This window comes from Thrips palmi, unplaced genomic scaffold (assembly GCF_012932325.1).
Source record: "Thrips palmi isolate BJ-2018 unplaced genomic scaffold, TpBJ-2018v1 HiC_scaffold_15, whole genome shotgun sequence".
Classification (NCBI taxonomy): Eukaryota; Metazoa; Arthropoda; class Insecta; order Thysanoptera; family Thripidae; genus Thrips; species Thrips palmi.
In genome coordinates, this window is record NW_023144624.1 from 1909581 (window position 1) to 1935568 (window position 25988).

Consider the following 25988-nt stretch of genomic DNA (forward strand, 5'->3'; position numbering starts at 1 on the left):
AACAGAGGCATGCTAAAGGAAGGTCCAAGGAACAATTGCCCGTTGAGGGAGCAAATTGCCCGCCTTGGATCAGACGCAGTGGCTGCTTAAAATCGACCCAAAACATGATTTTTTAAAGACATTTCTGAGCGTTTTGGCCAACTTTGAGACAATACTGCTCCCAAACTAAGACTGATAATCGCACTCCGTAACAGAGGCATGCTAAAGGAAGGTCCAAAGACCAATTGCCCGTTGAGGGAGCAAAATGCCCGCCTCGGATCAGACGCAGTGGCATGCTAAAGGAGGGGTCCCGTGGGGTCGCGAAACTTTTCCTGGGGGTCGCGGAAATTTTTGGCTACAAATTTGGGGTCGCGAGCCGAGAAAGGTTGAGAACCGCTGCTGTGGGGCCCACACTGCAGGCCCGGCATCCCGATGACGAGCTTATTAGAGATCGACCCTGCCAAAGCCTAGGCCTCCCTGTACACTGTCGGGCGCAGGCTCCTTGTTCTCCCAGGGGGCCACAGGAAGATGCAGGGCCGTCGGCAAAAACAGACAAAAACTGCCGAATCTGCATAGTCTGGCCGGAATGAAAACACATCTCGCTTGAGGCTGTGGGTGCTGTGGGTGGATTCACGCGTTGTTCCTCGCGGTTCCACTCTCGACGGAAAGCTAAAAACCATCTCGAGACAATAATCCTCGCCAAAGGCAGAGGGCGCTACAGGGACCAGCGCCAGCGCCCCAACCACTCAGCGTAGTTTCGAACTTGTGCAACTCTGTTTCAGCTTTGTTCTGAAACACACGGCGCTTTTCTTCAGAACCACAACGAGAAGACCAGCAGCAGCGTCCCCTAAAGCACTTTCAATCGGCGTCCTCGTCACCACCGCCGTGACGTCACACATGGGGAAACCCCCGGCGACGGGGCGGCTGCGGCGGGCGATATTTCTTACTTCCGGTCGCACTACCCGTCGCGGGGCTGCCAGCCCGTCGGCCCGTCGGCCCTTCAGCCTGCCAGCGCGTCTGGGCGGCGCCACGGTCTAGCCGGCCGCAGAAAAGACGCATGGCGGAGTCCCGCACGACGGCGGCCTCTGAATCATTGGGCGCCCCGAACCGGCCCGGCCCGGCCCATCGACTCCACTCAGCCCGCCAGCGCGCGCAGTGCAGCAGGGCCTTGTTGCAGGGGCCGGGGCCTCGGCCGGGGCCTCGGCCGGGGCCTCGGCCGGGGAGGGGCCCAACAAATGGCGCCGTTTACACGGCGGGGCGGGGCGGGCCCAGTGGCGCGGACAAGCAGCGAGGCTGCAGCCCCAGAGCAGCCCCAGAGCAGCCCCCGGAGTCCCAGACGGAGGAGGGAGGCGTCCGGAACGCGTCCTTCTGCCCGTCATTTCCGGCGAAAGGGGTTGCCGCGTCGCCGCGTTGCCGCCTCCCCTCTTTGCGCCTGTTTTCCACTTCCTGCCGCCAGACAACAACGCCCCCGCGATCTCCGCACAGTGGGCCAGAAAAGCGGTGAAGGCGGCCAAAGTTCTCTCGAAAATTCTACACGCGATTTGGACCCCACCGGTGGATTCCTCTTTGAGAGCAATCCGTTGGTTGGGTGGGTCACACGTTCGGTTCGAGTCCTATTTAGCGACTCTGGGACTTGAAACGCGTCCGGGATTTTGTCCGCCTCCACCGGTCTTCTGGCCCACTGTGCGGAGAGCGCACGCAAAGTAGTACGTCGTGACGGCGGCTGGCTTGGCGGCTGGTTTGGTCACGCGACTCATGGACGGTCCCCACGAACACACACTCACACACATTCCTCCAGAACGTTTTCCATTGAGAAAAAGGCGTGTGATGTGACGGGCGCGTCCGATGCAAAAACGACGCGAAACACGGAGGGACAAAGAGAGGGGAGCGTCGTCGTGACACGCGGGGCCGATATCAGGGCGCCGCCAGGCGACACGCCGCGTCGTGCGGCGCACGCCCAGGGCCAACAACAAAAACAACAACAAAAGGGATGATCGCTCAAAAATATATGAAAGTGCGTGCAAAGGGGAACGTATGCAAATGGCGAGGCGCATTCCGGTGCATCGCGCTGCGCTCCGCCGTGGCTCCGCGCCCCGCTAGCCGCGCGCGTGCCGAGGCATACATTTCCTTCCGCTACACTGCGATCGCAGCATCGCGCAGCATCGCGGCCAGCACCCCTACAGTGGCGGCACATCTCATCAAGGGGCCGCGAGTACCGCACACAACATTTACAGAGTGGAGGTGCGCTGGCTGTAACGTATCCCCGCGCCCCCCGCGGGGTGTTCAGTCGTTGTTTTTATTGTTGTTTTTGTTCCTCCTTCCAGCCTTAGGGACTCTGGAGTTTCGCTTCCGCCTCCCTGGCAACGAATCGCGACGGGACCTCCAATGCTGCCAATTTACGCGCGCAAATTGAATCCGGATATTCCCCGGGTCGAAGTCAAACTTATTACCCGCGGCTGCAGCTGGGGGAATCAAGTTGGCTGCCCCTGTGCTCGGCTACACCCCCCAGTTTTTTCCGCCTTTTTTTTTCGGTTCTCTGCTTTTTACTTTGGCGTTTTGCTCCGTTTTTCCCGCCGCCCCGGTAGCGCCGCGACAGCGACCCGTTCCATTCCCACTCCGACACGGCCACGGCCACCCGGAACAAAAAAAACCTTCGCAATCCTCTCCCGAACTCGAATCGAAATCGATAGAAAATGTAAAATGCGGCACACTTCATCATTTTTCTGTTCGGACGTTGCAAAAGCCGGGGCGTCAACTTTCGGGCCACACGGCGGATTTCGCATCGGCAGACTGATTCCGAGTCCCTGTCTCTCTCGCACTCATGGGGCGTCCCTCACAGGTGCGAGAGAGACAGAGCGACGAAGGCGACCCTCGGAGTGAGTCTGCAGGCCGCCCGCTGCTTCCTCCCCAGCACCACGACTACGGTGGAGGCGATTCCGAATAACCGGCACGGGCCGCACGGCAATGGCAGCAAAGTTGCAGCAGCACCGCTTGCTCACTACGGCCCCACGGCCTGCCCGCCTTCGCCACGCGCCCTTCCCTGACGCACCCCAGCCAGCCAGCCACAGCCAGCCAGCGCGGCCCGCAGTCTCAGGGGCGCGGGGCACAACGCCAGGCCCAGGGCCAGGGCCCAGCGAGCCAGCCGCCAGATGGCTCCAACCTATTGCAGGGTGCGGCGGGAAATGCGGACATTGAAAAAGACAATCAATTTGTAAAGCTTTCGGCTGAGCGAAGCCTCCGCGAAGGCGCTGGGCTGCGGCCACGCGAGCCACGCACAGGTGAATCCGCGTGGGGGAGGGAGAGGGGCGCAGGCGCGCCGAGCCAGCAGAGTCGTTCTCGTCGCGCTGTCTCTCTGGCACTCACGGGGCGTGCCGTACAGGTGCGAGAGAGACAGAGCGACGGTCTGCAGCGCGACGCCCTTCGGGCCCTTCGGCCCCTTCGGCGTCCATCGCTTCCAGGGGCTTAAGTTACGGTGGGGTGGACCCTTAATTAAACAGCAGCCGCCCACTCGAGAAACTTTTTCAGGCGGGGAGCGCGCAAATACGCGCAATTATTGCGGAATGCGAACATGGCGCGAGGGGCGGGGCCAGAAACAATAACACGAAAGCGTCGAACAATGCGGCCGACTGTCAACGAGGTGGCGCCTCGTGTCTGTTGATTCGATGCACTCGTTGCAGCCTGTGGACCGCTGCACACTGACTCCGAGAGTCGTTTTCGTCGCTCTGCTGTCTCTATCGAACCTAACGCCCCTTGAGTGTGAGAGAGACAGAGCGACGAAACCGACTCTCGGATTCAGTCTGCTGGCCCGCAAATTGCTCCACTTCATCCGATTGCACTGCCCGCCGCGCCGCCAGCCCCCCGCCCTGCTACAGCAGCCCTTCCCGCAACGCCGCCGCCAAATCAAAACAACATAATCTATCTTGTCGGCATTTGCATGATTCACTCCGCCCTCCGCCGCCCTGGCTCTCCGTCCCTCTGGGGACGCCGAAGAAAAATATTGAGTCGCTGCGCGAGTACCTCCTCGTGCGGTGACGTCACTCCCGGAAGGAACAGGGAGAAACATCATTGCCCACAGTGCATTTCCGCATGCATTTTTAATAGGACCACGAGGGGGAGCTGCTTTAACAAAAGCAAAACATTCGTACTGCAACTTTTGCTCCCCGGGTGTCCAAAAACAATTCCGAGCCGAACCCTCCCCATAATCTACGCCCCCGTCTACGCCCCAGCGCAGCAGGAACAGCAGCAGGAAGATAAAAAAGTTGCCCCAAAACTTCCATTCCGATTGGGGAAAATGCAAACGCAACGCTTCATAAATAACAACGACCCTTGCAGTGGCCTATGGCGGCAGCACACCGCACGCGCTTTTCAAGAGTTTCGCCCTTCGCGGATCGCCGCTGATCAGGGAGAACAAGAAGGAGGAGGAGGAGAAAGAAGAAGAAGAAGAAGAAGAAGAAGAAGAAGAAGAAGAAGAAGAAGAAGAAGAAGAAGAAGAAGAAGAAGAAGAAGAAGGAGGAGCGGGCACATCGGTCGGTCCGAAAGCCATTTTTCTACCCCCGTTGATGATGAAGCTGGCTCGACTCGAGCGAGATCTCGAAGCACCACGACGGCGGGTACCAGCCTCCTCAGGCCTCCGCCTCTCGTCTCCCCTCGCTGCTTTCTGCGGAGGGCTGCTTCCAACTTCTCTCTCTCTCCCTCACACTCTTCGCATAGTTCGGATGTCTAGTCCCGGCGCCTCGCGTAGATAGCGCCGCGCCGACGCATCAAATCGCGTTCAACAGAAAGAATCTCGCACGAGGAGGGAGAGGCGGCGTGCCGCGGAGGCGCCGCCTTTGTGGACGCACGCAGTGCCGTGCTACGCAGAGCCACGCACGGAGGGGCGCGTTCGGATCGGCTGACGACCACGCCATGGCGTGCACCGGAAAGGGACGCAACTCGCAGTTTTTGCCCAACGCCGCCTTTACTTGTCTTTGCTTCACTCACATCTTTTAGGGGCTGTGGGAATCACAGAGGTTGCTGTGCATGCCTAAATGCGGTTGTTTTTGATTAAGGAGTTGACTTTTTGGGTTGATTTTGGCCTCTTCCTGGGTGAGGGCGACAGGGACAGGCTTGCGAGGTGCCTCCGCCGTTCCGCACGCACCGCGCGGGGAGAGGGGCCCCGCGAGCCGTTCCATCCCGTCCCGTTCCGCGACAGCGCCGCGACGCCGCGACAGGCGTCAAGTTATTTACTAGCAATCTGCAGCGGCGAAACGACGGGCTGGCTGACAAAGGGACCGAATACATCCAGCCTCCCTGTTCGCCCGTCTGCCAGTCTCGTCCGCCTGTCTGTCTGTCTGTCTGTCTGCCAGTCTGTCCGTCCGCCTGTTCGCAGCATTATGGCGAAGGTGTTGAGAGCGCGCACCACATGAAAGTCGCCCCCTCTGGCGCGCCTCGTGGGGCCTCGCAGCCTCGCACCAGTGGCCCGCCCGGCCCGCCCGGCCCGCCGTGACCACAGTCCAGACCGTATTGCCCGCCTCCCCTCGCACAGCCCTTGGCCCTGGCCGCCCGCCCCGCCCGCCCCGCCCGCCCCGCCCGCCCCGCCCGGCCCTCCGCACAGACGGCAGCGAAATTGCTTCCGTGTCGGACCGGCCACTTGTGCCCACCGCCCGACGCACGCAGTCGGACTATGCAAAAAAGTGTTGTACAGTCAGTTTTCATACTTGTCAAAAATGGCTTTTGAAACGTCCAAAACGTCCCGAGCGCAATCATTTGCCAGGCTCATCATTTTGGAGGCGACGAATTGAGGACTTTCAGAATGAATCTTGGAGGGGAGCTCCTATTCCAGATCTATGAATGTGATTAAACGATGGGGATTGAAAGTTGAGTGTGAGTGGACCTGGCGAAATTTTGCAAAACTTGTCGTGTCACACCCACGTCACACCTACGTCACACCCGACACCTGACACGCTGACGGCGGCCGGGCGGGCGACTTCTCGGCCCGTTTGACCTGCTTCCCGTCACCCCTTCCGCCCCTCCACTGTGTAATGAAGGGCGCAAGGCCGCGCGAGGCACTGTAGGCCGGAGGGCGTCAAAACCGGGCCGAGGAAATGAGTTAAATGAGTTTCCAGTCTCCCCGAGCGAATCTGCGGCGTGGCGGGGCGGGGCGTGGCGGGGCGTGGCGCGGCGAGGGGCTTTTGTCGCCCTCACTGCCTGCCCGCCCGCCCGGGAAGGGCTCCATGCATCCTTATTGCACGCATTCCCTCCCCCAGGGCGGCGTTAGGCCCGGGCTTTAGTGGATGGAAAGGGCGGCAGGCACAGCCAGGCCCAGCCAGGCATCGGGAGGCAACAATGGGGGAAGTTCCAGGCAGAATTAGAGTCCCCCTGGAAGCAACAAAGCACGCGCCGGGCCCGGGGAGGAGATTCGATGACGTGCCAAACCGAGGATCGGATAGGGCGGCACGCGCATTATCGCGTAACACAAACACACGCGCGCGCGCGCACACACAGAGGGAAAAACAATACCAGGGCCCTGCATGATGGTGCACTTGCAGTGCAGCTCCGGTCCCATGAGTGATAAACACGAGCGATTCACGCCATTCTCCGAACTATGATCGGCAGAAAATTAACAAGAGGAACTATCGGAACTATTTGAAAGTGTCTGACGATTCGACACTAAAAGCAGAAAATATGCACGGTGGCACAACCCTTCCGAGCGAGCAGCCCTTCCTTCCAACGCGAACGCCTCTCCCTTGGCGGCCACGCCCCGCAGCCCAGCCCCGCCTCGTCAATTGCGTTTGCTTGTTCTTTAATTCAATTGCATTTTAAAAGGAAGTAAATAGAGAGCGGGAGGGAGCGAGAGGAAAGAGAGAGAGAAAGGTTCCAAGGTCACGCCGTTTTCAAGTTCAGGATCACGCTCCCCTACTTCCTTCCGTTGCGTAGCGCCGTTCCACGGGTTGCACTGTCGGCTCGCGCGCGTCGCGGCGGCCGCCCCCCTCCACTCCACTCTCCGGCGCTGCTGGCCTTCCCCCACCAGTCGCCAGCTCGATGCCGAGGATTGTCAGCCCAGCGCCGCTCACTCCCCCACATGAAGCATCGGTGGTTCAGTGGTAGAATGCTCGCCTGCCACGCGGGCGGCCCGGGTTCGATTCCCGGCCGATGCAATCTTTTTCTTGACGTCGGTCGGTAGAAAACGTGATGAACATAAAGGGGAGTAGCAGGTTCGATAAAATCATGTTTTATTGATGAGATCAAGAGTGACGTAATTTTGCATCAGCAAAGTACGGCTGTTTTAGTGATTTGGCGAAATGTTTAAACAAAGTATACTGGAAAAAATTCGCTTTGGCGATTCTAGGAAATATTTCTAGCGTCTTAATTTTCAGCAACACACACAATTTACCGTCAAAGTTAGTCAACAACAGATGATGTTTACTGGGCACGGCGATAGAAATGTACGTTTACGTTTATCAGTGTATCCAGTGGAGTGGGGTATTCCCGACCCAGCCACAAGCGACCTGGCGGCAAGGGGTAACGCTGCAGAGCCAGCGACTGCTGGGAGTATCGCCGCCAGCCCGGCGTCGCAGCGCGGGGTATCGCCGGTGCGGGCGCCGCGACGCCGCGTGTGCCGCCGATACCCCGCGCGTCGGATGCTGCGCATGCTGCGTTATCTGGCGGAGCCATCCTGGAGCCATCCTGGAGCCATCCTGGAGCCATCCTCCTGCAGCAGGCCGGCGCGCTCTCCGCCCCGCCGTGGGAACGCCGCCGCGGGGCAGGCCGTGCGTTCGCCTCGCGCGAGGTGAGGGCAGTTATCTTGCTGCATTCATATTATTTTCGGGGAGCTGACCCGTTGGCCCGTTGGCCCGTTGGCGCTGGACGGGGGCATCGGGAGCAGAGGCGGGGCCGGGCTGCGGGGCGGGGCGGGCGGCCACTAATTTGTTGCCCCAGACAGACAATTACGGCCATAGCTGCACGCCACAGCGAGCGTGCCGCAGGCTCCGCAGGCGCGCCGTTCGACGTTCGACGGCGAGGTGTCCGCCGCGGTGCGACGCTCTCCTAGGCGGCGACAGTGACTCACCGTGGCATGTCCTCGGCGTGCAGCGCGGGCCCGGGGCCGATGGGCTGCGGCAGCCCCGACTGCGCGTGCCCCAGTCCCAGGGGGTGTCCCATGGAGTGTCCCATGGGGTGTCCCATGGGGTGTCCCATGGGGTGGCCCATGGCGTGTCCCAGAGGGTGCGCCAGGCCGGAGGGCCCATGGCTGCCTGCCCCGGGCCCGGGGGCCGCTGTCGTCGTCACGGCCGCCGGAGCCAGTCTGCCGAGGCGGTCCCGCTCCGCGGCGCGCTGCAAACACAGAGATGCATCAGACGGCCGCCGAGAAGGGCATCGCCGACGTGGGCGGACCAGCCAGCGCAGCCAGCACCTACCTGCGACAGCTGCTTCTGCTGCTGTTTGTGCCTGGACAGCGCGAAGAAGAGTCCGAGGATGGCCTTGAGGTTGCCGTCGCGGACGTCCTTGGCGCAGATGCCCTCGAGGAGCACGCCCAGGCCCTCCACGAAGGACAGCGTCCGCTGGATGTTCTCGATCTGGAACAGAGACCACGGCCGTGTCAGCACACTGATGTCACTCTACACACCTTCCTCGTCCTCGGCCGCGTCCCAGGCCGATCCAAGACGAACGAAACACGTCGCCGACGCCCCTCGGACGTCCCCGACGACGCCGTCCGTCGCGAAGCCCAGACGCCCATACACGGCGCCGAACGGCTGCGTCGGTCATTTCCCCGCCAAGTGCGTCCGACGGGCCGACAGTCCCGAGACAGTCCGACGTCCGCGGCGACGTCCGCGGCGACGTCCGCGGCGACGTCCGTCACGAGCGAGGCGCGGCCGGGCGCGGCGGCCGTTCGCTCATTTCGGCGTCCTTGAAGGCGGCGGCGGTCATCGCGGCGATATTAAAACGCCCGCGCGGCCGGCAAGCCTCGCCTCAAGACGAAGAGCGCGGTCTCGCTCGCGGCGGAAGCGGCGGCCGCCTGAGTCACTCAAAGGAGTTTGACGCGGGTCGCGTCCGAGGTGCGGCGAGCGGACCTCGCGGACGTCCCCGCGTCAGGTGCGTCGTGCCAGGCAAGGCAGGCACCGTCAGCCCGGCACCGCCAGCCCGCCGGAAGGGAAGACCTTTCGGGGACCGCAGGGCGCGACGCCCGGCGCGGCCACGCCCGTCGACGCGCGTCGACGCCACCGTCGGGATAGAAGGCTTGAAACAAATCGCATTGCGTAAGCGTCTCAGTAGTCTTTAGAGACCTTCCTCTTTAATGCCGCTCTGCTTCTGAAATGCGATTGCCAATACTTCAATGGCGCCGCAAAGTTGGTCAAACAGACGGATGTCTAAAATTTGTGCTTTTGATCAGCAAAGCAGAGCGTTTTGCCTGCTTGCAGGAGGAAAGTTTGGCTTTATTGCCTGCACTTCAGGTGCCTTTCCAGGGTCCAAGGGGAAGGACGATCGCCAAATTGATCAAAGCTTGTCCAGTACTGTGTAAACGGGTGGCCGCCGGCGGTGGCTTAGAACTTCTGGCAAACATTCCGAATGCGTCTAAGTCTTGATTGCCTGTTGCGCGGCCCGGCATCACACCGCCGTGGAGCGACAGCACGCGCGGCCGAGGCGCGAGATGGCGTTGCCGGCGAGTGCAATGCCTGCAATGCGGTGCGATGTGTGCAATTAGCGCTGGAAAGTGACGGACAAGCAGTTCCGTTGCACGCGCCGCCGCTTCCGAGGCTCGCTGATCTGCATGCACGCCGCAGCGCCAAGCTTCGCTTTCGCCGGCCGGGAACAACAAAGGGGCCGCGGCCACCTCGAACTCGAGTTCAATCCGGGAATTTCACAGTCCGTCAGCATCACAGGGCATCACACAGGGGCGGATCCAGGATTTGTTTAAGGAGGTGTTACTGTGGTGGTTTCTGCCTACTTAGGGGCAACGAAGTGCTTGGAGCATACCTTCCAGGCGGCCTATCAATCTAGCACCCGTCGGAAGGGAGAGGGGTCTTTCCCGGTCTTTCCCCCTCTGAATCCACGCCAGACATCACAGGAGGACATAACAAGAGCGTCACTGTCCGTCCGAAAGGCGCGATCAACTTTTGAGGCATCGCGGCTGGCTCGGCTGGCTCGGCGGGTGGTGTGCGGTTTCACGCCGACTCCGACTCGTGCCGGCCGGGGCGGTGCCGGGGCGGTGCCGGTGTCGCGGAGGAGTGCGGTCGGCAGCCGCCTGCGATGCCGAGGGATGCCTTTTCGTCTCTCTGTCTTTGTCGTACTCATGCGGCGTTCCATAAGGGAGCGAACGAGAGCGAGAGTGAAGAAAAGATCCTTCGGAACGAGGGCCGGTGCGGCGCGGTGCGGCGCGGTGCGGCGCGGTGCGGTCGCGACGCCGACAGCCCTTGTCTGCGGTTTCCCGGTCGGTCAGCCCCTGACCGGGGCAGCGAGCGTGGCGGACCGGGCGGACCACCCAGGATTGACAGTGTAGTACTACGCCGAGAAGACAATGCAAACACGAGACGCGCGATGCACACCGCGATGGGCACTGATGGCCCAAACAAGGCGGGGCGTAATGTAAGGCGATTGCCCCGCATCAAGAAGCAATTAGACAAGTAAATATTTAATTCGTGTTGGGGGCGGGGCCGGGCGTGGCCGGGCGTGGCCCCGTAATGCGTGCGTGCGAGCCTGTGTGTGTGTTCCTAATAGTTTTGACCCCACCCACCCACACCGGCGCATCGCAGCAGTCCTCAGCTCCAAATCTGAAAGCTTCAGGCCACCGTCGTAACTGATTTTACACGAGAGGGAGTCAGAAGTCCAAAACTCTGTGCGCGAAAGGTAGCAGGTCGACCTGCGTCCCGTACCGCCCAGCCAAACACAATGAAGGCACGCTCCACGGGGACGCCTTGCAGTGTAGCAATCAGGCATTTAAGATGCGTAATTACTTTTTAAAGGCACTGCAGTCCGTCAGGCGCACGCTGGAGGCCGGCCAGCCCGACGGCCTGCCCGACACGGCCCCGAGCGGATTCACCGCTGGGCGCCCTGCCCTCGCTGCACCGTGCCGTGCCGTGCCGTGCCGTGCCACGGGGCATCGCGACAGGGCGCCGCTTAATTGAGCCCACCATTCCACTCCACCGATAGAAATCGTACGTCAGCGGAAACGCGTTCGGTATTCGCCAAACGAACGGGCAGACGCACACGGTCACTACACTGCGGGGCTCTGGACGACGGACTCGGTGCAAATAATGCCGCCGTGATGACGGGGAGCGGGCCGTGTCATTTCTGGAATCGGCCAGCAGAACACGATCAGCAGACTGTAAAAAATTCCGTACTTTTGTACGGAAATGGTACAGAAAAACATAGTACGGAGGTGCGGAGAAAAGTACGGAACGTTCCGTACTTGCTCCATATGAACTCATGAACTCATGTAAATGGGTACGGAAAAAAGTACGGAACGTTCCGTAGTTGGCAAACTCGGACGTTGCAGGCAAATTATTGACCAGACACGTTCCGTACTTTTCCCGTACTTTTTTCTCACAGTGCAGGCTGAAGTCGTGCCGTCTCTCTCGCACCTACACGGGACGCCCCGCGAGGGCGACAGAGACAGAGCGACGAAAACGACTCTCTGAATCAGCCTGCAGCGCGAGTCAAGCGGAGTGGCCGTCATTTTACTCCGAAACAAAGAGCTTCAAACAACGTGGAAGGAAAGTCGAAGAGGGAAAAGCTGCGACATCTTTCTTCGGCCGCCCGAGTCGTTTCCGAGGGGCGGAACCGGAAGCAGTGCAGGGCCGATTATGCAGTCCATAAAGTGTAGCGGAGGGAAGGTCAGCCCTTTGGGCCGTGCGGCCGGCCGGCCAGCACGGTGGAGCGGCCCGGCGGCACGGCTTGGCGACACGCAGGCCTCGGCAAAAAGAGCAAAAGAGCGTTGAATCGCGCGCCGCGACGACGTCATCGAGGCTCGCATCGAGGCGCCTCCCGAATGGACCATTAGCGGCCGCCATTGATAAGCCTGGACACGCTGGCTGTAAAATGGAGCCGTAAAAGACGAGACTCATTCGGCCTCCGTCTCACTCGCACGCCCAGGGAAGTCCCGCAGGGCCCGTCGAGCGCGAGGGAGACAGAGCACCGTCCAGCGCGGAGGCCCGCCCGGTAGGCGCGACGCCGCCGCGGACGCCGCGCTTCGGCCCTCTAAATCTCCGAATCGCCGCCGAGTCCGTGTCACTCCGAGAGTCCGTGCCGCCGCCGGGCCGCACCCCCGCCCGAGCCAGGCCGGGCTGGCTTGTTGGCGCCGCCGGGCACGCACGCCTATCTCAAGGATGCGGTAGCGTGGCGGCCACTGACCCGCACCGATAAGTCGTGTCTGCGGCCAGGTAGTGGCCACTGGAAGTCACAGTGTGCTTCCCCGCCAGCGATTGCAACAAAGTCACACGGCGATCTTATCAGTGAGGACTCGCTGCCTACCTGCAGGCGTTTTCGGCTTGCCTAACTCGCACGGCCGCGCCACTGGTAATACATATTGGCCGCCGTTGCGTCACCGCTCTTTTACAGTGTGCCGAGTGACAACAATGGCTCTGTGGGAGAGTGCCAGGCCGCCGGGCTGCAGCAGCAGACTGAGCGTCGTTCGGACGCTCTGTCTCCCTCGCACTCACGGGGCGCCCCGTTCGGGTGCGAGAGAGACAGCGACGGAATCAGTCCGCAAGGGGCACAATGCACGAGTCACGCGTCCAGATTCGACGCACTCGCCGAGGAAGTGGCCAAGGCTGTGTTCGATATGCACGGACCGCGGCCGGGCCAATCGCAGCGCCGCATTGGGACGGGCGGACGGACGGAAGGCGACGCGAAGAGACTGCATCTGCCGGCATCTGCCGCGGGGGCCGCCTTCGGCCTTCGCCTTCGGCTTGGGCCGCCTCGCTGCCGCGGCTTGCGTCGTTGCACCGGCGAGAGGCGTGGTCGAACGTACCGAATACCACACGGCATTCCACAGCACGGCACTATAATCAAGGCATCCCCCTTTAATTGAATTTATAAACATACCCCTCTCTCTCTCTCTCTCGCGTTCCGTTCTCCGGCTGCCGGGCGGCGGGATGCATTTTACCCAAACCCTTCCGCAGCACCGCTGCGCCTCGCTTGTGTATAAATCGTAAAGATAAGATGTTGCAGTCTTCTACCTTTCACCGCGATACTCATTAAGGCCGGCCGAGCGCGCATCCCATCGACGCGCCCAACCAGAACAAACCCTCGCGAAGTGCAGAATCGTCAAGAATCGTAGGTCCAGCCAAAGGACGCTGATTTGAGAGACACGCGGAACCAGCGCGAGACGCGATTGCGTGGGGCGGGGCGACATGAGCCGCCTTGAGACGGGCTGAGCCGCGATGTAGGTCAGCCTGGGTCAGCCAGGGCGGGGCCCATTGGCAGTCGCAATGACGGGGTCCACGCGCTCTGCTCTTCGGCCCGCTTCAGCCTGCCTCAGCCAGCTTCAGTTTCCTTCAGAATTCTTCAGCTAGCTTCACCTTTCTTCAGACGGCTTCTGCCTGCCTAAGCCTGCTTCAGCCTTCTTCAGTCTGTCCCAGTCTTCTTCAGCTTGCCTCATCCTTCTTCAGCCTGCTTCATCCTTCTTCAGCCTGCTTCATCCTTCTTCGGCCTGCCTCAGCCTTCTTCAGCCTGCTTCATCCTTCTTCAGCCTGCTTCATCCTTCTTCAGCCTTCTTCAGTCTGTCCCAGTCTTCTTCAGCTTGCCTCATCCTTCTTCAGCCTGCTTCATCCTTCTTCAGCCTGCTTCATCCTTCTTCAGTCTGCTTCAGTCTTCAGCCTTCTTCAGCTTGCCTCAACTCGTCCTACTTCAGCCTGCCTCAGTCTTCGTCACCCTACCCTGCTTCAGCCTGTTTCAGCCTGCCTCAGCATCCCGGCCTTGGCGAAGGCAAACCAAAATGGCCAAACGCAGCGGATGAATGAGCGCTTGGAGCGCAGCGTGCATGCTGGGGGACAGGACAGGTCGAGGTAACGGAACGGCTGCTGCTCGCTGGCACGGGTGCTTCTGTAGCCCTGCAGGCCCCGCAGCCGGGCCGGGCTGCGTCCGCGCCCCGCACGCGGCCCGCGCTGCACCGCCGCGAGCAGAGCAGGGCCGTGCAGGGCCTCGCGAGCCGCCGCACCAACGGGCCAAGCAGCAGCTTCCAATTTCAACGCGCACACAAAACAGTGTTGGGACTGCGCGCTTGCATTATGAAATTAATGAAGCCTGTCGTTCGTTCCATATACAGTGGCTGCGAGCGGGACTTTCCTGGCCCTGACACGCCCGCCGCACCCTGCCTCGCCCCGCCCGCGCAAGATGTGGTGCCATGTGCATTGAGGCAGGTCGGGCGAAGGGCACCATGCCCATGGCCATGCCCTGGGCGCGCTTGTCGTGGGAATCGCACTTGGCCCTGATTAGAGGGTTGGCTACGCACTGCGGCAGTCACTCTGCCTGGAAAGTGTCTTCCAAACCGACTACGATACTTTTATAATTTAGCTTAGTTATGTTTTGGCAGCGATCAAAATCTGTTAGCCAGCGAAATGAAAACTAGGAATTTTCGTCGATTTGATTCAACCTACTTGTCGATTAAATTCAGCCAGAAAAAATCGAAAAGTAAGAATTTTTATCGCTCTTATTAACCTGTTGTTTTAATGCAGTTAAAAATTTATAACTTGAAATTATTCAACCTTACAGTGTAGAAAAAGGCGGCGCCCATTGACAAGCCCAAACGCGTGCCTCGAGTGGCGACGAGAAGTCCTTCGGCTAGTGAGTACTTGGAAGCCCATGCTTAATACTGAATTCAGCGACAGAGCTCCCTGAGATGAATCGCCAATTAGAATGGCCGGCGACACAGCTGTTTATTTCACTGCCGTGCCTTTGGCAAAGCCTATGGCGGCCTATGGCAAGCCTAAGGCAAGACTATGGCAGCCCATGGCCGCGTCCCAATGGCCGAATGGCCCATAAAGCAGCAATTTCTCGAACCATTCTTCGACGCGGTGTACAGTTCGTCGACCCACATGCATGGCAACGAGGCGGGGAGATGAAAACCAACAGGCATTAGAAGCTATAAAGACTTTAATTTCCAGATCCGCTCCGGATGACAGTTCAATGTGAGCTTGATTGATCGAACGGGCCCTGGGGCCTCGGTGTGGCGGCGTTGGCGCATAGTCCTTCCAGTGGGTGGGGGCGGAAATCTGGGCCACGTCCACGGCTCCAGAAACGGAGTCGCGTCGCTCCCGGTCTGGTGGTCAGCAAGAAAGGTTATCGCCTTCCGAAAATGAACGATTAATTTATTCCCAGACTGAAACGAAACCCGCGGAAAGGCTAGGGGAAAACATGTAATTTGCAGCGACAGCGCCATTCGGTTCGCGCGTCTTGTTTTAATTAGTAGTCCACTCCGAGACGTATTTCTGCGTGAGTGAAGATGATGCTTTCCGTGCCAAGCGAAATCAAATAAAGGAGTTGAATTTCAGAGACGCCGTCGGAAACATCCCGTCGGATCACTCCGCGCTCTAGCATGATTTAAAGTGGAAGACTCCACGGCGGGCACACTCCACGAGTTGAGTTGTATTCATGTTGGGACCCAACCGGGCCGCGGGAAGTCCCTCCGGCCGCACGGCCGAGCGTCGCGGGTGTCCATTTTGATGAGCTGGGCAATTTGGCAACCGGATACGCCACACCTTTTGTAAGCCCGCGGTCGGGTTGTTGTAACGATTACCTAGTCGGCGGGATACTTTATCGCCTTTCGATGCCCGTTCGCGCCGCGTTCGCGCCGAAACGACCCGCCGGCTCCAGACAACAGCAGGATTAATCAACCCGTTTGAATCCCGCGCGGCATCGTCCGGGATCAGCATCCTCCCCGTTGCAGGGCGTTGTTCCCGGAATGTGGCGTGCGCGGCTATCCTTGCACATCGCGTTGCATAATGGCCGTGCCTGCCAGCCCTGCCCGACCGCCGCGGTGTTCCAGGTTCAGGTTCAAGATCCTCGCCAGCCTGCAGCCAGCCGGGCGGCCCCGAGCGGAGCAGCCGGAGCCGGTCACTGACCAATCAGCTGATTTGGCGGAGACCGGGCGGCGACCGGCATAGACCGGCTCGGCGTGTAGCGGGGCCACACGGCCACACCCCAGACAAACGAAAACACCATCATTCAGGGAAAGAAACGTCTTGAACCGCCGGGGCGCCGCGGCCCGCCTCGGCAAGCGGTAGGCCGCCCGCATGGCCGCCACACTGTAAACTAACGCCTTGATACTAATCGACATTTTTACAATTCATTTCCAAACACGTTTCGAGGCCCTTATCAGGGCGGGCCGTCCCGTCCCGTTCAGAGAGGAGGAAACTGGAGTGATCACAAGAGGACCCGCCGCCGGATGCTGCGCGGTGCTCTTGACGGTGCTGCGCCCAACAAAGCTAAACACAAGATACAATTTCCGCGGAACGCTTGAGACGCCCTTTGTGAGGGAAGGCCCGCGCGCGGGACCGCGTCCCCGAGAAGGTCAAGCACCCCGAGCGCTACGAGGGCCGCGCGGTGCCTCTCCGCTGTCATCTCATCTGCTTTGGAACAATGGCCGGCGGAGCGTCGTCGACGTGACTCACGCATGCATTGTCATTCACGCCGTCATCGTCACTGCAAGCCTCTCAGCGCAAAAAAGAGACACGTCCGTATGGAATCGGCGCACTACTTTCGTGCGAGGGCGTTGAGAGGTGCGAGCAGCGAGGCGGCACCGGAAAAAAAAAATAAAGAACCGCGACGCAGACAAATCGGGCCGTTTTTATGGCCGGAACGCCTTCCTTGACGCCGAACGGCCCGACGGCCCGACGGAACGGGGCTTTGATTGGCCATCGATGGGCATCGCGATGGACTTGGACGGTGATTAGCGATTTGCCCGTAAATATCGAGCCGCGTTCGGAACGGCCTGCCTGCACGCTCCGCTCCTCCCGGAAAGAGGCGTCGGACTATAGGGTGTCCACTTGGCAAACGTGGCTTACCCGCGCGGTCCCCGCGCCTAAAGACCGGCGGAGGCGGCCAAAACTCTAGACGCGTGTTGAGTTCCAGAGTCGCTATATAGGCCTCGAACAGGACATGTGACCCCATCAATGGATTGCTCTTCGAACGAGGAATCCATTGGTGGGGTACCATGTCCGGTTTGAGCCGCACTGTGGAGTCTTCTGGCCCACTGTGCTCCGGGTCGACGTTGACGCGTTCGGCAGGGCGCGGCGGTGGAGCGTTCCCAGGCTCGGCCGCTGTCACCGTCACTCCGCCAACGTTATGGCGGCCGAACCTCCATCGCCCGGCATCGCCACCCTTTACTGCCCGGGCCACTTTCGTTTTCCAGGCAAACCGAGCGCCGCGCCGCCTTCCTGGAAAACACTGTCCGGCCGGCCCACAGCGCAAGTGCATCGAGGCTCGTTGGCGCGACACGCGCCCTACTCACAAGGAAAAAAATGCTTGGTTCAACTAAGTTTTTAAGTAATTTAAATGAAGTTTTGGCAGTGCAGTGATTTGTGTAACTGTGCAAATGAAAGCCGACGACTGTTTCTTGAGCTTCGATTTTGCTAAAGAAGCGATTTACACGCTTAAAACCTAACGAAGTATTTTGAGCCTATGCAAGGTAGAAACTATTTGGTTTGTTATAAACGAGGAAAGATTTAGTAAATTACGAAGTACGTATGTTCATCGTAAGCTTATGTGTGCTCAAAATACTGAAGGCCCTAAAATAGTTTGTAAGGTTTTCAGAGTGTATACAAAAGTAAATTTTTTAAACCAGACTCAACTTCACGACAAACATTTACAAATTTTTCGACATTCTTTCTGCGTTTGAGGAAAAGTGGCACCGAACCTTCGTACAGTGTACTCAGCGCGCACACGGTCCGTGATTGCTTCCCGAGAAAACCGCGGGGATTCTCACATGAAAACGCGCAGCTCGGCGGGGATTAGCGAGACGGGCCGGCCAAGGCCGCGGGCCGTTCGAACCGGCCAAGTGACACTCCCGCGGGAACGGAGCGAACAGACCGGAGGCAGAAGCGACGATCCGGCAGCGTGACTCACTCATTCCGGATCGCGCCTTGTGATCCTGTCGGTGACGATGCAGCGCCGCCGCGACGAGCACTACCGAGCACTACTCCCGCGAATTTCCGAAGCACGCCCACTTTGCGGCCCTTTTACAGCCCATTGTCGGCAAACAGTCGATGCGCGACTGTACATATTTGCCTTTCCTGCTCTCCAGGAACTCCGGAGTGACAATTACGGGCCGACTCGTCATTCTTCGACGCCGCATCGCGGCGCTACACCGCGCCACGTCACTTTATTACCATGCTTTTGCCTCCTTCTTTTTGTTCTCGCTGTTTTCGCGCGCGCCGAGCGGAACCATCACGCGCCACGGAGCAGCACTGCGGATTCAATCCGAACGCCGCGATTCCACGACTCTGCAGGACCGCGCCATTCACCCAACGACGGCCTTCCCGGGAAACCGCGCCGACGGCGCACAGTGGGCCAGAAGACCGGTGGCGGCGGCCAAAATTCTCGACGCGCTTTGAACTCCAGGAGGCGCTAAATGGGATTCGAACAGAACGTGTGATCCCACCAACGGATTCCTCGTTCGGGGCGCAATCTATTGGTGGGGTCACACGTTCGGTTCGACTCCCATATAGCGCCTCCTGGAGTTCAAAGCGCGTCGAGAATTTTGGCCGCCGCCACCGGCCTTCTGGTCCACTGTGTGGCGGCAGATCGTTGGAAATCTGGGCGCGGGGAACGTAGCAAAAGTAACGTGAAATAGTAAACAAGGGCTCGTCCCGATGGACACGCGAGGGGCAGGCGAGGGGCAGGCGAGGCGGGCCGGGGCAGCAAACACGCGCGTGTTTTATCTGGACCAAAATAAACGCGAGTGGCGTTTCCGACGCACCGCCGCGGCCCGGACGGACGGCGCGGCCTGCCCGCCGGACCCGGCTCGGCTAGATTGGACAGCGCCAAATTGAAGCTCTGATTACAGGAGCGAGTCGGCCAGCCGGCCGGCCTCGGACCCAAGGGCACGGCGGCGAGCACGGCGGCGTCACGGAGGCGCCGGGGCAGGGCGGCCGGCGGGGGTACGAGAACGACGGCGTCGAGAACACGTCATGAGCGCGGCGTCGTGGAGGCGCAGCAGGGCGGGGTCATGGCGGCCGACGGCGTGCCGAGGGCGGCGCGAGCACGGCGTCATGAACCGTCATGAACTTGCTGATGAATAAGTGCGGCCCATCAAGCGGGAAAGGTGAGGCGAGCCTTCCCTCAACAAACACGTGTAAAGTGCGCGGACGGCCGCGAGAGGCCCTTTGAAGACACCGCCGCGAGCTGCAGCGCTGCAGCGCACCGAACACAGTGGGCCAGAAGACCGGCGCCGGCGGCCAAAACTCTAGACGCGTTTTGAGCTCCAGAGTCGCTAGACGGGACTCGAACGGAACGTGTGACCCCACCATTGGATTCCTCGTTCGGAGAGCAATCCAATGGTGGGGTCACACGTTCGGTTCGAGTCCCATTTAGCGACAACACACACTCCAGATTTGGTGCACCGCGGCCCCTTTGCCGCTCTAAATCGGCCGCTAAAGATAGCGCATCCGCGGTGCACGCGGCTTGCCGGCTTCGGCCCGCTTTCCGGCCCAAACACCGCGCCTCGCACCGCGCCGCGGAAAGCGGGTCAGAGTTTGGAAACGGAAGGACGCAAGTAAACACGGCGCGGCTAGGCGCGGCCGGCCACCACACTGAGAGGCGTTCCGTCGCTCTGTCTCTCTCGCACCCAGGGGGCGTTGCGCACAGGTGTGTGAGAGAGAGGAAAGGACTCTCGGAGTCAGTCTTCAGGCTGCCAGCGGCGGCGCGCACCCCAATGATGTGCCTGCACTGCCCATAACGCCCCCACACGCCACCGCACGCACGCCCGGCACGCCAGCGAGGTCCAGTCTATTTACTAGCGGCCCCGCGGCCCCCGTGGCCCATTGAGCCACACCGACACCACGTGGGTGGCTGGGGGAATGGATGGCAGCGCGTTTTGGTTCAACCGCCCCGCCCCACCCCGCCCCGCCCCACCCCGCCCCGCTCAAGCCTCACACCGGACGAACAGCCCATGACTCAGATTATTGTCACGAGAATCAAAAATTACCAGGTACCGACTAAAACGCCCGGCCTCTCTCGTCCTGGCACCTCGCTGGAAACATTTTGACATTTCCGACCGCCTCCATTGTGACCAGCTTTGGGGGGCCCTCACCTCGAGTCGACATTTTCGGCAACAAAAAGAATCAAGAGCGCCTCCACCGCCACGGGCAGTTATTATTGTATCGTGCGCGGCGAGTGCCCAGGACCAAATTGATTCTTACCTCGTAAATATTTTCCGGCCCGGAATGGAGCAACATCGATCACCCCGGGCGGCGCGACGCGTGAAATTACAACTCTTTTAATGGGCCGGTTTTACTTTGACGCGGAGAAAGCGCGGCTGGCATGGGGAGGGCGTGAGGGCGATCTAACAGTTATTAGACGCGTTTAGTGGGAATTGGGGCTTCGGGTTACCGTGACCCCGGCGTCGCGGCCTCCGCCGCCACCACCGACGTCGGGGACAGTCGGTAGGCTGTCGCTCTGTCTCTCTCGAACCTAAACGGGACGCCCCTTGAGCGCGAGAGAGACAGAGCGACGAAACAGACTCTCGGAATCAGTCTACACAGTCCGGACCAGCCAGTCTTGGGACCGCAGAGAGGGAACTTGAGGCCACGTTAATTGCGAGTGACGCGTCGAGAGCGCTTGATTGAATCATTCGGGGCCTCCCCGCCCGGGCCTCACATTTGTTCAAATCAGAGGCGTAAGGAGAGACCTCCCGGTGTAACCAAGCGAGTAAGAGAGACGCGTTCCAGAGGGCCCCGCACCGGTGGGGATGGAAATCGCCCCAATTAAAGTTGGGTGAGATAAACAACAACGCACTTTGGCGCGCTCGCATGGCAGAAACTCCCCAGAAATCGCTTATTTCCGTACTATAGGCTACCTGGGAAAACCAGGAACCGTTTTTTGCCGTACGGTTTTGCCAGTGTCGCCGGGGGGGCCCCAAAGGAGGCCTCGACGGGCGCCGGGGGCCGAGCCGGGGCCGGGGCAGCCGGGGGTGTGGCGACGGCGCGCGGCGCCACTGCGGGCCGGCAGTCCGGCGGGCTGCCCCCTGCGCCCGTCAATGAGTGATGGGCTGCCGATACCGAGGCTGCCGACGCCCTGGAGGGCCCTGGCGGTGCCCTGGCCCCGGCCGCCGTCGGCCACTCCGGCACGGCCGATTGTTTACCGACGTCTGCCGACCGGCCGATGGCTGGCCGATGGCTGGATGATGGCTTGGCGCCCGGCGGGGCTGGCCGGGCTGGCAGACAGCCGTTGATAACCGATTGACGGCCAGCCCGTCCGTCAGCTCGTCGGGACGTAACCGAGCATCACGGCGCCAAAACGCGTCGCCGGAGTCCTCTCCGCCGGTTTCGACACGCCGGCGACAAATCCCATCCCAAGTCCTCCGGCCTCCGGCTCGCTTCGGCCCCAAGCCAAGGGCCGCGTGGGGCCGCGCGCCCGGACCGCGTCCAGTGTGTCGCAAGCGGCCGCGCCGAGTGACCTCGCCGACGACGCGGCCGCCGCTTCCTGTGGGGGGCGCGGAGACGAATCCATCTTGGAGGGGGTGACGGCGTCCTCCGGGAACGAAGGGTTTACACGACGCTGTGCCGCCCCCGTGCCGCCCCTGCGCCGCCCGACGCGCCGGGGTTGCAAATTGAGATGAGGAGGGGGGGGAGGTCGTCAGGTGAGACGCTGGAATAGTAATGGCAGGCATCTTTGCGGTGAGCGGGCAGGCAGGCAGGGCCAAGGCAGGGCAGGCAGGCAGGGCGACACGGAGGGGTCTTCATCCAGTAAGACAGATGTACACACAGAGTGGCGCGGCGTGCGGCAGCCCGGGGGACCTCGGGGACCTCGGGGAGCGGCCCAATATCCTGATTCGATTTCGAGGCCGTTGTGTGCCTGGAATGCCAGGCCCATGCGGAACTGGCACACTGAAAGTACCGAACCCAAAGGCGGAGACTTTGTTTATATTTCCCCACTTACTCAGAGGAGCGGTCATAGAAACATTTCCCCCAGTCGATCGTCCAAAATAGAAAACGCAAAATGAATCGGAATACAATTGCCTGCCACCATTCATTCATGCTCGCGGTCCTCCTGGGTGTAACCCCACTCGGAACCCGCAGCGTCGCAGCGACGCGGCCCAGACACAGGGAAAAACGAAATGTCGCTCCCGCAGTACGAAATGTCAGGCACGATGAGTCCATCTGCTTAGACAGGCGCGATGGTTCCACGGCGTCGCCACGGCCCCGCCCAAGAAAGCCTTCGCCACCCTCCCCAATCTAGTGCGGAACTCTATTAGCTCGCTCGCACCGCCCCGGTCTACCCTGGTGGCGGCGCGGGGCGCCTATAGGGCACGCCGGGGGGCCTGGGGCCTACACGCCGAAATGTCAGGGGAAACCCTTTATCCGAGATCCGGAATACAACTTATCCGCACTCCACGCCGAAAAAAATTATTTCGCGATATAACAACATGATAAAATTAATTGCCAGAGAAACAAAATCATACCTGGTTGGAAATGAACCCCAAACCCAAGCCACAAGTCTACAGACTAGAAACAAGCGAGGGAAGGCGCGACGCCCACTCCGCGCATCCAGAGCGCTTTGCCTTGCGACCCCAGCAAGCAGGCAGTGCGCCGCCGCGCCGCGCCGTTCCATTTTGAAGCCGCATTACCGTCCAATAAGGAAACGCGGCGCCGATGGAGGCGATGGAGGCCGAGGGCTCCTAGAGGGCCTCCACGTCGCTCCACGTGCACGCGCAGGGCCCTCTGTCTCTCTCGCACCCCTACGGGGCGCCCCGCGAGTGCGAGAGAGACGGATGCGGCGAAGGCGCTGCGAGGCGCAAGGCGGGGCCATTGCGGGGCGTTAGCGAGGCCATCGCGGGGCGTTGGCGGCGTTGGCGGCGTTAAGGCGTTAGCGGGCCGTTAGGGTGTCGCGCACCAACAGGCGGCGCTCATATCCAAACTTACGTTTCCTGGCCTCCTCGACGTCGCGGCCCCGCGCCCCTGGCCGAGGTCCCGCTAGCCGTACGGACAGCCAGGGGGCCCAGGCCATCGTGGCCGAGGCCAGCCGAGAGGCCAGCTCGACGTGTGACGAAACATCCTCCATAATTGATACAGATTAGCCGCCATAAGGGACCGGACCGGGATTAGCGGCTGAGTTATGGGCGGCATAGGCCACGCAGCCAATCACAGTGCATTCGGCGCGCCGTCTCTCTCGCACTCACGGCGCGCGCGGGGCACGCCATAGGGGTGCGAGAGAGACGGCGATAGAACGGAGAAACAAGCAAGCCCGGCCAGCAATAATTGACAGGCTTCTTCCTTCGGGCATCCTCGGGCCGGCGCGCCCGGCCGCCGTGGTCGTGTCGACGCCCTCGCGTACGTCGTCCACGCCGTCCACGCCGTCGCCATGGAGACATGGGCCTCCGTTAGCCGCCGTGGGTCAGCCGGGAAGGCCGGGGGGGGGGGGAGTGGGAGGACACAGAGGCCCGCAGTCTTGTGTGTGTACGTATTCGCAGAGCCAGAGAGGGAGAGAGAGAGAGAGAGCGATGATTGGCCGGCGCGTTGCATCATGGGGGAAGTTTGTTCAGGTCCAGTTCAATACCCTGTGTCAACGCGACACTCCGCCGACCTGGGGCTCGGGCGCGCTGGCCCGCTGGGTCGCGGTGTTCAAGCAAAAGAACCGTTTCCTTTTATGACGCCAGGGGCGGGACGTGCGCGACAAAATTGCCTCTCCAAACGCAGCGATACTGCGAAAAATGTGCGGGCAGTGCCGATGGGCTCTGGTTTGTTGTTGTTGTTGGCCGTCACTGTTTTTGCAGTGGCAGGCCGAGCGACCCCGGCAGCCTCATTACAGTGCGGGCCGCACAGCGATGAAGCGCTTCGAGCCGCAGAGTCCTTTTGGTCGCTCTGTCTCTCTCGCACCGATGCGGGCGCTCCACGAGTGCGAGAGAGACAGAGCGACCAAGCAGTGTGCTGCCTAGCCTGGCTCGGGCCAGCCTAGCCGCACTTGCGACGTGAATGACGCGGCGAAACGGCGCACCTTTTGATTGGAGCGGCGCAGCGGCGCTCAAACGGGGCCAGCGCGTTGTGTCAAATGGCACCGATGCAGTGGCGCGGACGGACGGACGGACGGACAGACAGACAGACAGACAGACAGACAGACAGACAGACAGACAGACAGACAGACAGACAGACAGACGGAGAAAGGGGTGAGAGGGTCAGGTGCGGTGCGTGGGACCGGCAAACAGGGTCGAATAAAACGGTCGCGCGAGTGTGTGTACGCACATAACAGGCCGCGCGCCGCGCCGAGAAAGGCTCGAATCATCGATAAGTCGGCTCGAAATAAGACGAGCGCGGAACAGGTTGTGCAGGGAATGCCCACCGCCACGGTCAAGGCCAACGCCGAGTCGTGCAACAGGATTGGGCCCGTCCTGCAGTGTGCATGCACTCGTTGCGAGGGTCGCCCCTGACAAACTGAGGGCCAGGTCAACTCGGGGGTAACTCGGGGGTAACTCAGGGGTAACTCGGGGGTAACTCGGGGGTAACTCAAGGGGAAGTCGGGGGGAAGTCGGGGGGAACTCGGGGGGAAGTCGGGGGGAACTCGGGGGGAAGTCGGGGGGAACTCAGGGGCAAGTCGGGGGGAACTCGGGGGGAACTCGGGGGCAAGTCGGGGGGAACTCAGGGGTAACTCGGGGGCAAGTCGGGGGGAACTTGATCGACTCGCCCAAACACTAGAAATACGCTCCAAACTAGAACCGTTGCCTTTGTCTCGTTGCCCCGATTCTAAAAGTGCCCCTACTTGCCCCTCTAGCTCAGCGGTTCCCAACCTTGGGGTCGCGACCCCAAATGGGGTCGCGAAAAAAATTTGAGGGGTCGCGGCGAGGTGGCTGGGGTCGCCTGGGGTCGCGGTGGTTTCCCGGCTGGCCCACACGCCGAGCACTGGCTGCTTAAATGCCGCAAAGTTGATCAAAACGGTCACAAATGTGTGTAAAAGATCGTGTTTTGGGTCGACTTTAAGCATCCACTGCTTCTGATCCGAGGCGGTAAATCGCCCTCCCTCAACGGGCAATTGGTCTTTGGACCTTCCTTTTGCATGCCTTTGTTACGGAGTGCGATTATCTGCCTTAGTTTGGGAGCAGTTTTGCCGCAAAGTTGATCAAAACGGTCACAAATGTGTGTAAAAGATCGTGTTTTGGGGCGACTTTAAGCATCCACTGCTTCTGATCCGAGGCGGTAAATCGCCCTCCCTCAACGGGCAATTGGTCTTTGGACCTTCCTTTTGCATGCCTTTGTTACGGAGTGCGATTATCTGCCTTAGTTTGGGAGCAGTTTTGCCGCAAAGTTGATCAAAACGGTCACAAATGTCTGAAAAATCGTGTTTTGGGGCGACTTTAAGCATCCACTGCGTCTGATCCGAGGCGGAAATCGTCCTCCGTCAACGGGCAATTGGGCTTTAGACCTTCCTTTAGCATGCCTTTGTTACGGAGTGCGATTATTTGCCTTAGTTTGGGAGCAGTTTTGCCACAAAGTTGATCAAAACACGATTTTTCAGACATTTGTGACCGTTTTGATCAACTTTGCGGCAAAACTGCTCCCAAACTAAGGCAGATAATCGCACTCCGTAACAAAGGCATGCTAAAGAAAGGTCTAAAGACCAATTGCCCGTTGACGGAGGACGATTTACCGCCTCGGATCAGACGCAGTGGATGCTTAAAGTCGGCCCAAAACACGATTTTTCACAGACATTTGTGACTGTTTAGACCAACTTTGCGGCAGTACTGCTTCCAAACTGAGGCAGATAATTGCACTCCGTAACAAAGGCATGCAAAAGGAAGGTCCAAAGACCAATTGCCCGTTGAGGGAGGGCGATTTACCGCCTCGGATCAGAAGCAGTGGATGCTTAAAGTCGACCCAAAACACGATCTT

The 25988-nt window shown here is 60.3% G+C and overlaps 1 protein-coding gene and 1 non-coding gene across 2 annotated transcripts in view; one reads left to right on the plus strand and one right to left on the minus strand.

The window, feature by feature from the left end:
* Positions 1-25988, minus strand: part of LOC117641050 (protein sickie-like) — a 135763-nt gene that overhangs the window by 14042 nt on the left and 95733 nt on the right. The window contains exons 5-6 of the mRNA XM_034378149.1: positions 8373-8531; positions 8027-8289 (exon numbers count right to left, since the gene is read on the minus strand). Of these exons, the coding sequence (XP_034234040.1) occupies positions 8027-8289; positions 8373-8531 (422 nt within the window). The remainder of the gene's footprint in view (positions 1-8026; positions 8290-8372; positions 8532-25988) is intronic.
* Trnag-gcc lies at positions 7045-7115 on the plus strand. Its single transcript has one exon. It is a non-coding gene; the product is annotated as a tRNA-Gly (tRNA).